Raw genomic sequence first — 17,146 nt, 5'->3', positions numbered from 1 at the left:
AGAATGTGTGGAGCCAGGGGTTCACTTCTCAGCACAACCAAAATGGGAAGGAGGAAGGGACGGAAAGGGAGAGAAAAGCTTTGATACAGGTAGATTGGGAAGGATGAAGAAAGGAAACCGAATAAAGAAAACATGATATATCAAAACACAGAATGAAAGACAAAACACAGATGCAGCAGAAGCTGTGCTCTAGGAAAATTCATCCTATTAGGTAAGTGTCCATCCAAGGAAAATACTGGGGAAAGACAAATAATTTAGTGAAAACAACCAGTGAGCTACACATTCATCTCACAAAGTCAGGGGACACAAAGAGGAGCTCAAGGCCAGTCTAAGCTACAGAACAACAACTTTTCCTAAAAACAAATTAATAATAAAATGCCGGATAGTTGGCACACACCTCTAATCCCTGCAGTAGGGAGGCTGAGATACTCTTGATGAGTTCAAGAGCAGCCTGGTTCTCATAGTGAGTTCTAGGATAGTCTGGGCTACATAATGAAAATTTGCCTAATCATAAAACATAGAGAAAACTACAATGATTATAAAATGTTTGTGGGTTGGAAGATTCTATTATAGAAATGTGGATTTTACTGTTCTATTGATTAAATTAATCTCATTAAAAGCACACAGTTGTTATTGGGTTAGTTCTTTGGTATATTAAAACTGTATGAAGGGGGCTGGAGAAATGGCTCAGTGGTTAAAAGCACCGACTGCTCTTCCAGAGGTCCTGAGTTCAATTCCCAGCAACCACATGGTGGCTCACAACCATCTGTAATGAGATCTGATGTTCTTCTGGTGTTCATGAAGATAGAGACCGTGTACTCATATACATTAAATAAATTAAAAGTAAAACTGTATGAAAATGATTTTAGTAGATACCAAGGCAACAATAGTACATATCAAAGCAACAATATTTATGAGTGATATAACACAGAAATAAATGATTATCTTGCATATCTGACTTATTAAAAAGTCAACCCACTGGTGAAATAGAGAAAGCATGAAGTAATTAAATAAACAATAGTAGATACTATTGAGTGGAAAGGCTGAGGCTGGAAAGCTGAGTAAGCAGTTAAGAGCACTGGCTGCTCTTTCAGAAGACCCAGGTTCAGTTTCCAGCACCCACATGGCAGCTCACAACCATCTGTATCTGCAGTTCCAGGAAATCTGACTTCCTCACACCAATAAAATACCTCATAAAATAAAATTAAAGAAGTAATTTAAAAATAAAAAACGTGAAAAGGCTAATAAGCCAGGTATGGTGGATCCCATGTGACATCATAGCATTAGGGAGGCTGAGACAGGAAGACTCACAGAAGTTCAAACCCAGCCTGGACAACAGAGTTCATCCAAGTCTAACTTGAGCTATGCAGTGAGACCCTATCTTGAAGAAAAAAAAGGGGGGTGGGATAAATCACAGACTGAAAGGAAATAGGTAAAACTTTCATGACCTACCAAAAGATATAAGGAAATCCATAAAATGGAACTTCACAAAAGAAACTACCTAAAAGACCAATAAAAGTATAAAAGTACTTAACTTCATTAGCAATCAGAAGAATACAAATTAAAACAAAGAAGTCCCACTACAGAGCTACTCCGTGAGGAGAGGTCATATGTCAACACAAATTATTACAGACCACTGGGAGGCAACTATATTGGTGCAGCTGCTCCAAAAACTATTCTAAAGTGTAAGTCACGAACCTTATGTGTGAACCATCAGTTGCACTCAACAGAGACACACACAGAACAGGGGTGGTGGAGTGGGTCAGACAACAAGGCAAAGGAACTAGATTGTTTCAGCATATCAAATAGCGCAAACACTCACAAACACTCATATAACCGAACACAACGCACTCAGGAAAATGACTGACTAGACACTCCTTTAGCAAGTACAAGTTGAAGCAAAACAAGCCAAAGAAAAAGAATACATGCTGCATGTCTTTTATACAAAGTTAAAAACAGGTAAGAATTATAGTATTATAATACTATAACTAGTATTACTAGTTACTACTAGTGCTCTGGTAATAAGTACAGTTTAGAAGAATCTTTTTAAAAAGAATTCTGAATTAGTGACAATATTGTCTATTTTTCTCATTCTTTTTTTTCTTTTCATGATTCTGGAGGTAAACACTGACAGTCTGTCTTGGCCAAGTGAAGAGGAACATCAGACAGGAAGAAACAAGGGTGGATGTACACGCCTCAGTGTTCTTCTCCATCTGGGACACACGAAATGGGATAATGCATTCACTCTAAGTCTATCTTACACATTCTTCTATATGTACGTTATAAATTATTTTTTAAATATTTCTCATTTAAAGGACACTGTAACAAAACTGAAGCCAGAAAAATACAGGCATACATTTTTCACAGATGACCTTGGTCCGTCTTATTTGAAAACCATAGCAAGATAATCTAAGACACCCTTTAGGGAGAGCTTGAGCTACCTCTGTCTGATTTCTGCTGGCAGTTAGTGTAATGTCATCTTCATCCACCTGGGAATTTCTCTGCAGTTCTTCAGCCTTGAGTATAACCGATCCTTCACTTAGCTGTGCCTGGGACTGTTCATTCAAGTCTCCTATAGGAAATAAACAATATTCAACTTAAAGGCATGTAGTTACCCTTTGTAAACAATCTGATAAGAAAGTACCAATCAAAAAGATTAAATGCCAAGGGGAAAAAAGTATCTTTGTACTGTAAATGTTAAGTTGTCCTCAGTAAGAATGTTTAATTGACAGACATTTGGACAAAGGACAGGCTCTGAAGGAAGTCTGTGGGTTTATACCTCCCCTAAATTATTTATATAAACTAATTTAATATATTTGGGCTTCAAAACTTGATAAAAAATGAACTACAACCAGGCTTTTTATCCTTCATCCTGTATTGAAGCACAGGCATATCCTGGGGGTGTAGAGATGGTTCAGTAGTTAAAAAGCACTGGCTGTTCTCCCAGAGAACCTGGAGTGAATCCTCAAAAACCACACAGCAGCTCCGTAGGCACTAGGTAGGCATGAACATGGTGCATAGATACACAGAGAGACAAAATACTCAGATACATACAATAAAATAATTTTTAAAAAAAGAATGGAGCACTATTATGCAGCAAAAGATACTGGATTAGCAAAAAGGTACAGTTCAGTAACTTAGCTAACAAAGAAAGTCTGACCTAAAATATCTCCTATTAGTTGAGAGTGGTAGCACACACCTTTAGGATCTCTGAGTGCAAGCCAGCCTGGTCTACAGAGTGAGTCCAGGTGAGCCAGGGATACACAGAGAAACCCTGTCTCAAGAAAGGAAAAAAAATTCTATAGATATTGCAGGAATGTTATATGTATCCTACTTTAAATTTCAAAGCATCTCTAATTTCTATTATTCCAGTAATAATTTGATAAGCCAGATTTAACTAGGTCATTTTAAATTATTCACATTTGCTATAGTAGTTTATAAAAAAAACTTAGGTGGATTTTATCTCTCTTCTCTACTTTCAGTTGAAAAGGAAATGTGAGTGCTGGGCAGTGGTGGCGCATGCCTTTAATCCCGGCACTTGGGAGGCAGAGGCAGGCAGATTTCTGAGTTCGAGGCCAGCCTGGTCTACAGAGTGAGTTCCAGGACAGCCAGGGCTGCACAGAGAAACCATGTCTGGAAAAAAACAAAACAACAACAAAAAAAGAAAAGAAAGAAAAGAAAAGAAAAGGAAATGCGAAAAAAATCCAACTCTACAACCCATGTGAAGATCTTACAAAGCAACAATGCGTACATCTTCACCCAGAGACTATGATCTCACAATTACAAAGTTAAGACAGCAGACCCTTGAAGTCTCCCATTGAATCCACTACCTGAAGAGAAACCACGGTGAGGCTGGGTTGCTTCTTTCTCCAAGTCACTTCTTGACAAATCAGATTTTATTAATGCAACAGGTTCTCTCTCCTCTGGTGATCTAATAAAATAACCAAATGATGGCTGCAAAAATAATTAAACACAAATTAATTTTCCTTCATTTCCAACCACTTTGAAAAGCTCTACATTACTTTATCTACTACTACTAAAACATCCAAATAACTTCATTCTTGCCATTTAACTTCAAAAATCTAGAAGCAAACTTTAAAAGTCCATCTAGAACCTTTGAGCTGGTTACCCATGATAGCACCTCTCTGCTCGTGGAAAGACCTGAGCACTACAGCCAACATGGGGAGAAGAGACACCTCAGACAAAAGCTTTTGTTTCTTCAGTCACAGCTACCGTTTAATCACTGTAACTGATGTTAAGTAAGTCTTCCTAAAAAGTCAAAAACAAGTCAGAAGGGGCACTTCAATAAGTGTTACGGACGCTCACTGTTTATTGGCATTGTTCTGAATGGGCTGGTGAAAATGTTGTAGAACTTAAAGAATGCATATCTTGCTCTATAGATTATTAATCTGAAGAAAACGCCTTGAGAGGAAGCACACTCCCACTGACTTTCATTAAGTTTCAGAAAGATCTAGGTTCAAGGAGCTCACTAAAGAGAACCGAATTTGCACTTTCATGAACTGAGTTTACATGACTTTCGTATCGCACACAGATCTAAAATGACTTAAGATTCTATTTGATATTCATTTGGAAGTTTCTTCCCTGGATCCAGTAAGCTGAATATATGAAACTTCACAATACCAAAACAAAACCCCTGAGTCAGATCTCTTTTCCTAAGATCTAATGCTATGTTCATCTATTTAGGAAGGAATTCAGAAAGCCATGCATGGCTTGTAATCCCAACACTCACTTAGGAGGCAAAGACAAGTCTATGACTTCAAGGCCAGCTTGCTCTACAATTTTCAGGTTAGCCAGAGCTAGCTACATGCCCTATATTAAAAAAAGAAAGAAAATAAAAAAGAAAAGAAAAAAAAGAGTTCAGAGCACACAACTACAGTTGAACACAGAGTAAGATGAGACAAGAAAACTACAAGTTCAAGGCCAGCCTGGGCTGCATAGTGAGACACTATCTTAAAAACAAGACAATACAAAAGGAATGGTTATGTTTCCATTTCTTTCATAGTCTCTAAAACCCCAATCTACCTCTTTCAAGCATTTCATTTTTTAACTCACTACATGGATCAGATGGTTCAAAAGCATGGTTTCATGCTTAGGTTCTGAGGGGCTAGAGAAATGGCTCCGTAGTTAAAGTGTATACTGCCTGTAACTCCAGCCCCAGGGTCTGACACCCTTACGGGCACTATATGGATGTGCACAAATCCATACACACAGACACATGCATATACACATAATTTTTTTAAATTAATTTAGGGACTGGAGAGATGGCTCAACAGTTAAAAGAACTGACTGAGTGCTCTTCCAGAGGACCCAGGTTCAATTTCCAGCACCCTCCATGATGGCTCTGCTCACGAGTTCACATAACTTCAACTCCAAGGGATCTAACTTCCTCTGACTTCCATGAGAGCCATGCAAGTGCACTGTGCACATACATATATAAAGCAAAATTCTCATAAACATAAAATAAATAAATCTTCTTTAAAATGTTTTATGTTCTACTTAAGTTGAAGAAACTGATGTCATTGCATTGCGCCATAGTTTGGATGTGGAATGGGCCAGGGCCTATGCATGAAGGACCTAGAGAGCAGTGTGGGACTCCTGGAAGGTGGTGGAACTTTAGGATAGAAGGACGTTGTACCACTGAGTGCATGCCCTTGAAGAGGACATGAGGACGTCAGCCACTTCCTTCCTTGTCTCTCTCTCTCTGCTCTGCTATCTCTTTGCCTTCTTTTCTCTTCCCTCCCTCACCCCTAGCTACCTCCTAGCTGCCATGAGGTACAGTTTCCTCTGCCACACTCCAGCTATGATGTAAAGTGCTGACTCAGGCTCAAAACATCAAAGCCAAAGCACCATGGAGTGAGACCATAACTCCAATTAGCCCTACTTTCTTTAAATGAGTCTTAGCCACTGTACTACCATCTTACTAGGAAGCTAACACATGCTCTTAGTGAATTCAGCTTTAATAAACACTCTGCAATATTAATTTAACAAATTATGTTGCAACTCAAGTTCCCTGTGTAGAATAAATCTTAAATCCTTCCACCTTCCTGTTACAGTAGGTCATCCTTGTCCCCAGCCTTCACTGACTTGACTGGCTCTTCCCACTGACTAAGCCTCTGCTGTCTGTTCCTCCTCTGTGTCTTACTGGCTTTCACCATGATGCAGGCTCCTGGCAAAGGGAGTGGCAAAGTGGAATTGAACCTAAGCAACACGACCAAGCTACTCGCTTCGCTGACTCCACGTCCTTCCTGGAAGTTCAACTGAGATACCACCAATCTCCTACCCCACTTATCCTCACCCTGGCCCCTCACATTAGCTCTTTCTGCCTTCGATGAACCACTTGATACCTGTTCTCTGGGCCTCGCACACATGGTTTTCCTTTACCAGGAACACCGTTCCTCTGGATCTCTGAATGGCTGCCTCTTTGTTCCATGTCATCCCCTCAGACAGGATTCTAAACAGCAGAGTGAAGCAGCTTTCTGCTCAGGCATTCCTTATACTGCTTACCACTACATGAACTGCTTGCATTTTAAAATTCTATATAACTATCACTATTTAAAAATCAAAACATCCCAACATTTTAAAACATCTTACAGATGGATGGAATAAATGAATCCTAGAATTCTTCCTACCAATTGGCCATGATACCAAAAGTTACTTAGTGCACACCTGTGTTGACTACTTTATATGAAAGAACATGTTTCAACCTTACAAAAATCCCACAAAGAGCACTACCCGTTAGAAATGGAGAAATCAGGCAGAGAAGATAAACTGTCCAGTGCCATAGAGCTGGTTAAAAGGCAGAACCAGAACTGAAACCAGGTCTGACTGACCACAAATCCTAAGCTTTGAACCACTGTTCTGCCAGGCTCCCATCTGCCTAGGCCTTGAAGTTGCTATACTCTAAACAGACCATCATAACATTCTAAGTAAAGGAAACCTGGGGCTGTGGCTGTCCCCACAAAAACTCAGGTTGAGGTTTGGTCCCCAAGAGTGTGAGATGGTAGGGTCTCTCAGGGGCTTATGCTCTAAGAGGGATGTGCCCTCAGGAAAACATGAGGGTAGGGCGCAGTGAAAGTGGTCAAGTAAAGGTAAAAAGGGGTTATTTAAAGTAAGTATGGTTCTCTTCGCTTTCTCTTACACACATCTCTTTCACACGCACCATTTCCCACCCACTAAGAGTTGCTACAACAGCTTATCCAGTCTTGGGTCTTGTGGTCCAGCACCACACATGGACATGAGTGACTCTACCACTTTCATACTTACTCTTTTCACATCCTTACCACCACCAAGGCAACCAAGAGCTTCAGATCTTTCTGCAAAGAACTCTCCTAATGACAGGCGTAGATAACTGCCATTGTCTTTATCAAAATCTGATGTGCCAAGTGATTTTCTCAATAAATGGTAATTAACTGTCGCTACCCAGGAAGTATCACCAAGTGCCACTGGAGTGTTCTGAGCATCTATTTTTTCATCCTAGAAAAAGATAAAGTTATTGTTTCTTTTTTTTCCCCCTCAACAAGGCTTCTCCTTGTTTTTCTAATGTGTGAAAGTAAAAGTAAAAGAACTAGGAAAACTTAAAAACTACCTTTTTCAAACTGTGGTACAAAACATCTAGATAAACTTAAGAATGAAAAACTACTAAAGTCTACAGAAGAACTCATTTTTGTCTACCTGTTACAATATGTACTGTCTGAATAAATTACTTAAACACTACCTGTCACAAAGAAGAATATACACACCTTTACCACACACAATAGGATTACCTTTGTAAACTGTATTATCTTAAAACACAGAGAGATCCATGGAAACTTTAGAAACAATTTTAAGTAAATTAAAGATAAGCTTGGGGCTAGAGAAACGGCTCGGTGATCAAGAGTGTGAACTATTTCGTATAGAGGATCCCGAGACCATTCCCAGTACCCACATGTATCCGATGGTTCATAGAGAGATCTGGTACCACGGCCTCTGCAGTGACCTACTTCTGCATACATTCACATAACTAAAAGTAATTTTATTTAATTCTTTTTTAAAAAATGTAAGCCACTAGTCTGACAATGACAACATCACCTTGGACCCCAGGACACATGATAGAAGAAGAAAATCAACTCCCAAAAGCTGTCCTTTGATCTCTATACATGTGCCAGCACACACATGCTGGCCCTAAACCTCCCTACCACAGGCACACAATAAATAAACAAGTACAGACCTTTAAAAATAAAGATACACGAGCCAGGCGTGGTGGCACACGCCTTTAATCCCAGCACTCGGGAGGCAGAGGCAGGCGGATTTCTGAGTTCGAGGCCGGCCTGGTCTACAAAGTGAGTTCCAGGACAGCCAGGGCTATACAGAGAAACCCTGTCTCAAAAAAACAAAAATAAATAAATAAATAAATAAATAAATAAATAAATAAAATAAAAGATACAGTAACTGTACTGTTGTTATGTACAGCACTGGAAATGAAAGGCAGGGTTTTATAAACTGCTATGCCTGTAACCTACATTCCCTTACAAAGATATATTTTAGTCTACCAGTTTTCAGCTAGTAAGTTTTTAGCTAGTAACTTAGAACAAAAGAGTTAAAGTTGTCATCCCATGAAAAGAAAAAGTGAAGTGATTCTATACTAACTGCTTGGTTTTTATCTAAATTTAAATTAATACAAGAAAAAATTAAATTTAGGTAGGAACAAGTAATTTCAGACCTGTATAAATGGATGTTCTTTATTGAATTCTTCTTCATCTTTTGCAATTAAGTCCAATGCTTCAGCTTAAAGGAAAAGAAGTTTATATAATTACATTCATATCAGCACACACAAAAAGCAAATTTAAAAAATGAAATGACAGGAAAACCCTTTGTCATGGGGACAGGTGCACCCGTGGGGGAGGTGCAGCTCTGCAGGCGTGCCTGTCAGCTAGAGAGGCCACAAGCTACCACAGGTGTCTTCCTCTAGTGCTCTAAGTCTTGTTTCTGAGCTGAAGTTCACTCTTCAGGATGCTGTCAATCCCCTAGCACCTTCCCTCTTTACCCCAGCGCTCACTGGGGTGGTAAAGTGCATACCACTGCCACCTTCCGATCCCAGCTTTTACATGAATACTGGGAATCAGAATGCAGGCCCTCATGCTTGTACAGCAAGCATTTTTATCCATTACACAACTCCCTAGTTCACGAAATACAAATATTTTAAAGTGTGTAAAACTTCATTCACATGATTTATACAATTATATTAAGCATGTAAGGTTGTCAAATTTCCATTAAAATGCACAATACTCTGACTGATTTCAGTTGTAAAAATTTGCCCTAGTTGATTTGTGAAAAGTATTTAAACATAATTCCAATTGAATGCAAGCATGATACCATGTGCCTCGAGTCCCAGCCATTCAGAAAGCTGAGGTAGGGGAATCATTTGAGCCCAGGAGCATAAGACCAACTTGATTAATAGCATAATCATATAAGAAAAATAGAATCATATATAAATCATAATCATATAAATATAATTCATAATCAAATCATATTTAAAAATCCATAAGAAAAATTCCAGACTCAGGAAATGGCTAAGTGGGTAAAGCACTTTCCATGTAAGCAGGAAGACCTAAGTTCAAATCCCAAATACCCATATAAAAGCCAGCACGGTAGCACACATGCCTATAACCCCTGTGTCCTGCAGGAATACAGGAGAATCTGGAAGCTCATGGGCCACCTCAGCAGTGAATAAGAAGAGAAGAGAAAACTTTATCTAAATTAAGAAAAGAAAAGGAAAGGTAAAGGTGAGGGCAAACATCCGAGGCTGCCCTGATCCCACACACACGATGCGCAAGATGCAACCGCTGTGTCTACCTGCATACGAGCACACACACAACAATAAAATAAATACTCGGAGCTTTGATCAGGATTTGTCTTAGCTCCATTCTTTTCTTCCGCCCCGTCTAGATTCCTCTCTTTTCAGCCTGAACTGCCATTCTCAGTTGAACCGTTCGTGTTGTGGACTGCGGGCAGGCCGCAACAGTTGGCGCCAGAACTGGGACCTGAAGAATGGCAGAGGGATGCTAAGAGAAACGACTGCTGTATGGAGCTCCACAAGAAAGGAAAGGATCTTCGTATCGGAGGAGCATCGGAGCAACGGACAGGTACACATGCTAGCGCTAGCCTAAAATTTCAGTTTTGTAAAGTGTTGCTGAGGATGCGGTAGGATACGAATCAAGTTTGAATCAGTGCTGACCCAACACTGTTTCTGCTTGGGGTCAGTAGTTCGTTAATCGGAACTAGATACGGAGACAGGCGGTGTGCCGCAGCTTTTTAGAAAGCTGCTTAGGTGGAAGAAGGAAGGGTTCAAAGTCATGGATTTTTTAGATAAGATAGATAGCTGTTGTCCATGGTTCAAAGAAGAAGAAACGATAGATTGTGGAACCTGGGAGAAAGTTGGTGAGGCCCTGAAGCGAGTTAGAGTTTGAGATTAAGCTTCAGAGGCTGAGTCTCTTAAGATATTTCTAGTTTAGATAATGATTAATGTGGTTCCTATCCTAAATAGTAAAATTTAAGATAAGATATAAAGCAATGCCTCTTTATTAAAGTGTTAAAGTTTGCTTTAATAGGTATTCATAGGTATTAATTGATATCCAAACTTCGTAATATGATAGTAATGCTTCTAATATTGATTTTAACAGTGATAAATTGTTTTAAACATAGGTTTTGCTTTCCCAAAGTTGTAGATATTATCCTAACCTTGCACAAAAACTTAAAAAGTATGGTTAAAACTGCCATTGTTCCATTGACTGCAGCTTGCAGTTTGATTGCAAATTTAAGATTAATGCTCAGATTAAAAAGTATTTTACCTTTGAGTCAATACAGGGCTCTGGGCAGTCCCAGAGCAGCTTGTGGCCCTTTCTTTTGTTTTGCAAACAATGCCTAAAAAAGTTTTTCCCTGTGTTCAAGAAAATTTCTTTTTAACAGTGTTACAGATCTATTCAGATGTTTAAAATAATGCTTAAATTCAAAGATTTTTGCTTCTAGTAAACTGGTAATCACTAGAAAATTTTGCCTCTACGTATGGCTAATATAGCTTTACATTATGTAAGAAAAATGTTTATTGTTTCTGCTTCTTTACAAGAAGCCAAAAGTTTTAATCTTTCAGTATATATTGTTTCCTAAGTGGAAAGTATTTTATTAACTAATGCTTCTCAAGGGAAGTTTACCTTAAATCCTTGCTTGTCATTTTTCCAGTTTAGACTAGCTTCTAGCCTTTTAACTTTATGGCAATAGTACATCAGAGACTGTATATTCAGACTTAGTAAAATTAGTCATTTAATAGAGTCATAATGATTTTTCACTCTTCTTCAGTGTGACCAGCCATTCTAACTCAATCTTAGACTGGTCTAATATTCAGTTCAATTATTAGAGATTCCTATATTCTAAATTACCTAGCAAAGTTAATTCAGAGCATTTCCCCCAAGGTCACCAAAGGCTCATCTTGCCTTCACCTTATTTGTCCTAAACTTTTTGCAAACTGACATTAAAGGTCAGTCTGCAGCGAAACGCCCGCTGGCACCCAGTTACTTCTAATTCTTATGCATTGGTAAAATGGAAGGACGCCCTGACTAATAAATGGAAGGGTCCAGATCCAGTTCTAATCTGGGGAAGAGGCTCGGTTTGTGTTTTTTCACGAGATGAAGATGAAGCACGGTGGCTACCAGAGAGATTAATTCGTCAGGTAAACACAGATTCTGTCTCTTCTCGTAAGTATCATTCTAAAGACTAAAATTCCTCTTGAGCTGGGAGTGGAAGCTCTCAAAAAACACTGTTTTACTCTGAGCCAATTCCCCTAGCTTTACAATTTGCATCTAAATAAAGTACCTTGACTTCTCCAAACAGAAAATTTACATTGCTACACTCTCATTGTTTAGAATTCTTCCTTTTCTCAAGCAGGTCAATCTACATTCTCTGGTTCTCCGCCCCTAAGAGCAAACAGGTGGTACTGCTAATCTCCCTTCCAAGGACATCCCAGCATGTGGCTTTTCAGTCTAAGATAAGATTTAGATTTACCAGGAGAGCTAGGGAAGTAGAAATTTCATATATATTTACAGAGATTAGTTCTTATTTTGATAGAGATGGGCTTAGTCCCTTAGCTGGCCTCTGGCTTTCCACCCTTGCTGTTACTGCAAGGTGTCCTTAGTTCCTCAGGCTACTGGGAATAACAGAGATGAAGAGGAAAGACTTTCAGCTCCTAGTTTAACCAAAATTAATGGTGTTAATACTGACATAATTCTTGTCTAGGCCTTGCTAAATCTGAGGTTGACAAGTCTCATATAGAGACCGCGCAATAACTCAGAATTGAGCTACTGATTCATAATCATATGAATACAGTATGGGTACCGCTTGGTGCAGGAGATTACTGCGGAGGGAAGGTGCAGCTTGATCGTTTCTGAGTTCCCTGTGCGACACACCTGATTTGTAAGAGGTTGGTATCTGACTCCAGCTAAAAACCAAAAATACTTAAGGCTCTGCCTCCCCTCCCCAAAAGATACCAAGAGCCACAGATGTGAGTTGTTATAATGCTCACGGGAGGAATCAGGTCAATGTCCACCCAAGTCAAGGTTAAAGGCCCACTCATCTATGGATGAAAAGAATCATTTGATCACCTCTGTTAAGCATTGCTTATTTAAACTTAATTAATAAGGGGGGAGAGAGGTTGGAGACCTTGCTGTCGTAAGGGCAAGCCCTTCACTGCCTCCCACCCAAATAAAAAAGCCAACTGGCCTTGTACTAAAGAGCTGGTCTTAACCCCTTCTCACTGTTTCCCCTGCCTTTCACCCAAAATTGTGGATAATTATCAGCTCAGTGTTATTCTAAAATTGTTTAGTTAAACTCAGCCAGGGTTCCAACGCCCTACTTAAAATGCAAACAGGTAGCTACCTATTCAGCACTAATTAGCATTATAAAGTCAGAGCCTACAGCCCAGCACTGCTATTCCGTCAGTGCTTTAAGGACAGTCTTGACCAGATACAGTTTGCCATTGGAAAAGTTAGGGAATCCCACGGAAACAGGTTTTTTCTTTAGCCCTAAAAAACTCAGGCAGAACTATTGAACATAGATAATTTTTCTGCCTCAGGCCACCCCCTTTTTTATTTTTGTTTTGTTATCTAATGGGAGGAAATGTGGCCTCCCTTCCCCCAGCCTGGAACCTGCTTGCTCAAGGGTGGAGCTACGTGCTCATTTGTCCTGCCACGCCTACCTACTGCTGGAACCTGCCTTTGCTGCCTGGAGGCACACACGTGTTCATCCTGCTACTGGACCCTGAGTTACTTGGCGGGAAGTTGGGTTCCCTCCCCCTTCCTTTATAACTGAGTGTCTGGAATTAGTAAAATTGAGCTTTGATCAGGAAAAAAAAAATAAATAAATACTCATTCTTTACATTAAGCAAGGCTCTGAATAACTTTACCTTTAAAAAGTTGAGTACATATAAATTAAGAACTGTGTCTGACAGGGTGAGATGGCATATCCTTGAATCTCAGTACAGGGAAGGCAGAAGCAAGGAGACTTCGGTGAGTTTGAGGCCAGCCTGGTCTATATACTGAGTTCCAGGGACTCAGAGCTATGTAGAGAGAACCTGTCTCGATGTCTCAAAGAGCCAACAACAACAACAACAACAAAAAGAAAAAAACAAAAGAGAGAACAGAAAAAAAGAAAGAGCCAGGCAGTGCTGGCACATGCCTTTGATCCCAGCACTTGGGAGGCAGAGGCAGGCGGATTTCTGAGTTCGAGGCCAGCCTGGTCTACAGAGTGAGTTCCAGGACAGCCAGGGCTATACAGAGAAACCCTGTCTCAAAAATCCAAAAAAAGAGAGAGAGAGAGAGAAAGGAAAGAAGGAAGGAAGGGAAGAAGAGAAAGAAAGAAAGAAAGAAAGAAAGAAAGAAAGAAAGAAAGAAAGAAAGAAAGATAGATCAGAGTTCAATTCTCCATCAGGTGACTCACAATCACGTCTAACTCCAGCTTCAAATGAGATCCAAGTCTTCTATAGACACCTGCACTCATGTGTACATACCTATACGGACATACATATAATTTTAAAAATAACAAAAATAAATCTTTTAAAAAAAAGAAGAAAAAGAAAGAAAGCTGTTTGTGTATACTCAAGCTTTTCATCTGACTGAAAAGCCTCTCTACAAGTTAGTTACAAAGATGACTGCTAGAATTCCTATCTACTTGTGTGGTCAGAAACGTACAGACTCAGAGTCCCACACCCCAAAACAAACAGGAAGCAGGCAGTCAGTCCTCTCCTATCTGACCTTAAGATCCTCATGAGCACCTTTGCTCTCACAGGGGACCTGGGTGGGGGTTGGGGGGTGAGTGGGGTGGGTAGGGTGCCTGATCACACATCCTAGTCTCTGGGCCAAAGAGAAGCAGGAGCCACAGCACTAGAGTGCAGAACTCCACCTGAAGGGGATTTTAAAACATACATGAGACCAGGGCCTGGCCTGCTACTTCAAGATTGTGAAGAAAGGTGAAGAGTGAACCAGAAAAGAAAGCCCTTTTATGACCCAAACGAGGATATTGCCCTCTCATGTGCCATGAAGGGCTAATTAGAGTCAGACTATCCTTTTGGTCAAGTACACAGTCTCATGCTGACAACCTGAGGTACAATAAGAACAGACACAGTTCTTCCAGTCAGGAAAATCAGAGTGCAAAACACAGCTCAGGAATTCCACTACAACAACAACGCTACGTATGTGTCTGCTGAAGCCATCACCAGAACACAGGACCTATGACTGAACATCTGTAACCACGAAGCCCCCAAAATTGGATGCAAAATAGTATAATCTATACAGGCATGTTTCTGTGAATCTACAACTAAAGAGCTAAAAGCACTACGGTAAAATGTGAAAGCAGCAACCAACCAAATCTAACAGCCAAGAAAGGATGGGGAGGAAACTCCGCCCATAGGAGGATAGCACAGATGAACCCTGATTCACTTGTGTGAGTTACCACCATGCCGTGTTTACTCCATTGGCCTGGTACCTCAAATACGACTATACTTCCAAGTCCTTTTCCTAAGGAATCTCCCATTCAACCTGCAATGCTCTAGTGGTGCCTTTTGTTTTGTTTTGTTTTGTTTTGTGTTTTCGAGACAGGGTTTCTCTGTGTAGCCCTGGCTGTCCTGGAGCTCGCTCTGTAGACCAGGCTGGCCTCGAACTCAGAAATCCACCTGCCTCTGCTTCCCAAGTGCTGGGATTAAAGGCATGCGCCACCACCGCCCGGCTAGTGTTGCCTTTTCTACCCCTCAAAAATCAGCCATGGACATTAAGGAAGAAGAGTTTCAGATTTTTAGAAAAAATAAACCTAATTATCAGCTAACCTAAAATAATGATCTTGTCATTTGTCACCTGACTTCTTCACTGGTTAAACACTAAAGCAGTCCCCTGTATACTTGTTAGAACAATAAACAGAAGTAATGTAAAACCTCATCTGTGTCTCCTTCAACCAGACCCTGTAACTGTTGGCTGCATGCTTTGTAGTAAAGAATTGACAGAAGGCAACTGTATTTATATGACTGACCAATACAAGCCAACTAGATTCAAAAAACATCATCATAAACAATGAGTCTGGCACAATAGAAGTGGTTATCTCCATACTTACAACCAGATCTGAAGTCTTCATTCATTTCATTATTTGGAGACATCTGTAAATCTTGTTGATCAATAAAAGATGTGTAGTAGGCAAGGTCGGTGACCCATCTTCCGTCCTCACTTTTGTAGACGACATTCTGTGAGAGATCTACTTCTAAAAAGTAAATTCAAAAACCACTGAATGATGCATGGATCAAGTAACTTAACATGGTGCACAAGTCTGCTCAAAATGGGTTTAACAAAGGAAAATCCACTTCCCCAAAAGAGAAATACCTCTGATGGCACCAGCATAAGCTCACCCTCCAGTGGGTAAGAATGGGTGGGGTGTAATGGGGGAAAGGAAGGGACAGCTGCACTAGCTGTCTGCTTAACTTTATTATTTCTGAGCAACAATCATGAAATATTAGTATATTTTAAAAATCTTTTAAAATCCATAATAACATAGGGAGGAAGTCATGGGGTCCTCTTCTACACAGGGGAACCTCTGGCATTCAAGGGCTGATAGGGGAGAGAAATTTTTCTTTAGTAATGGGATTACTAGGGAGTTATTGATACTCCAGAGGACAGGCTTCCAACCATGCTTACTGGCTCCAATTAAACCCCAAGGAACACAAAACAAAAACAAACAAGACATGAAGGTGGGATGGGGACTTGGTGGGGAGGAGTTTGTGGGTGAAGAGGGTAAGGGAGGGACGAATGTGACCACAATGTATTACATGGCTGTTTAGCTGGGGGTTTTAGTGGGAGTGGGACTGTCTCTGACTCCTTTGCTTGCCTTTGGGACCCTTTTCCTCCTGTGGGTTGCCCTATCCAGCCCTGATATGAAGGTTTGTGCCTAGTATTGTACCTTCTTATACCATGCTCAGCTGACATCCCTGGAGGCCTGCTCTTTTCTGAAGGGAAATGAGAAGTGGAACTGAAGGAGGCGGCTAGGAGGATGAAGGGAGGGGAGGCTGTGGCCAGAATATATTGTTTATGAATAAAAAGAAAACTGTTAAAGAATATTTTTTTAAATCCATAAAAGCATTTAAAGACTTCAACATAAATAATCAGAGAGTTCTATGTGGAAGCTTAGCCTAAACATCTTACGCATTTCTTTAATTCTATTTAAAATTAAATAGTCTACTTACTGTCACTAGTCTTTGAACCGGACTCATAAAGTCCACATGCTCTCCTTTCAGAAGTTGGTGACCAAAGAGTATCAGGAGAATTAATTCCATTGTCACCATTAGTTTTCAAAGATGCAATGTCTCCATCTTTTTGAATAAACACTGTAGGAGTCTCTGCATTTAAACATCTATCCACATTCGGAACTGTTTCTAAATCTGAAGCAAAATGCTTATTTTGGTGAGGAGATTCTGAATTCCGTTTGATATAGTCAGCTGGGTCAAAGTCATCTTCTGTTTCTGTGCTGTGACGGTCAGTAGATCTGAGAGTCTCATCCACAGCACGCAGCCTCTTCAGCACAATCTCCTCTCCTCCACATCCCTTTAAGAGTTATTAATGGAACA

The 17,146-nt window shown here is 40.1% G+C and overlaps 1 protein-coding gene across 2 annotated transcripts in view; it reads right to left on the bottom strand.

The window, feature by feature from the left end:
• Cep192 (centrosomal protein 192) overlaps positions 1-17,146 on the bottom strand; it is an 89,603-nt gene that overhangs the window by 52,464 nt on the left and 19,993 nt on the right. For both annotated transcript variants that reach the window (XM_029471872.2, XM_029471874.2), the window contains exons 11-16: positions 16,766-17,123; positions 15,646-15,789; positions 8,720-8,784; positions 7,285-7,494; positions 3,831-3,954; positions 2,442-2,572 (exon numbers count right to left, since the gene is read on the bottom strand). In XM_029471872.2, the coding sequence (XP_029327732.1) occupies positions 2,442-2,572; positions 3,831-3,954; positions 7,285-7,494; positions 8,720-8,784; positions 15,646-15,789; positions 16,766-17,123 (1,032 nt within the window). The remainder of the gene's footprint in view (positions 1-2,441; positions 2,573-3,830; positions 3,955-7,284; positions 7,495-8,719; positions 8,785-15,645; positions 15,790-16,765; positions 17,124-17,146) is intronic.

The sequence above is a fragment of the Mus caroli genome, unplaced genomic scaffold, assembly GCF_978045245.1.
Source record: "Mus caroli unplaced genomic scaffold, Mus_caroli_1 scaffold_19, whole genome shotgun sequence".
NCBI classification, from domain to species: Eukaryota; Metazoa; Chordata; class Mammalia; order Rodentia; family Muridae; genus Mus; species Mus caroli.
The sequence above is the reverse complement of the archived record's forward strand: the minus strand, read 5'-3'. Positions and strand labels throughout refer to the sequence as shown.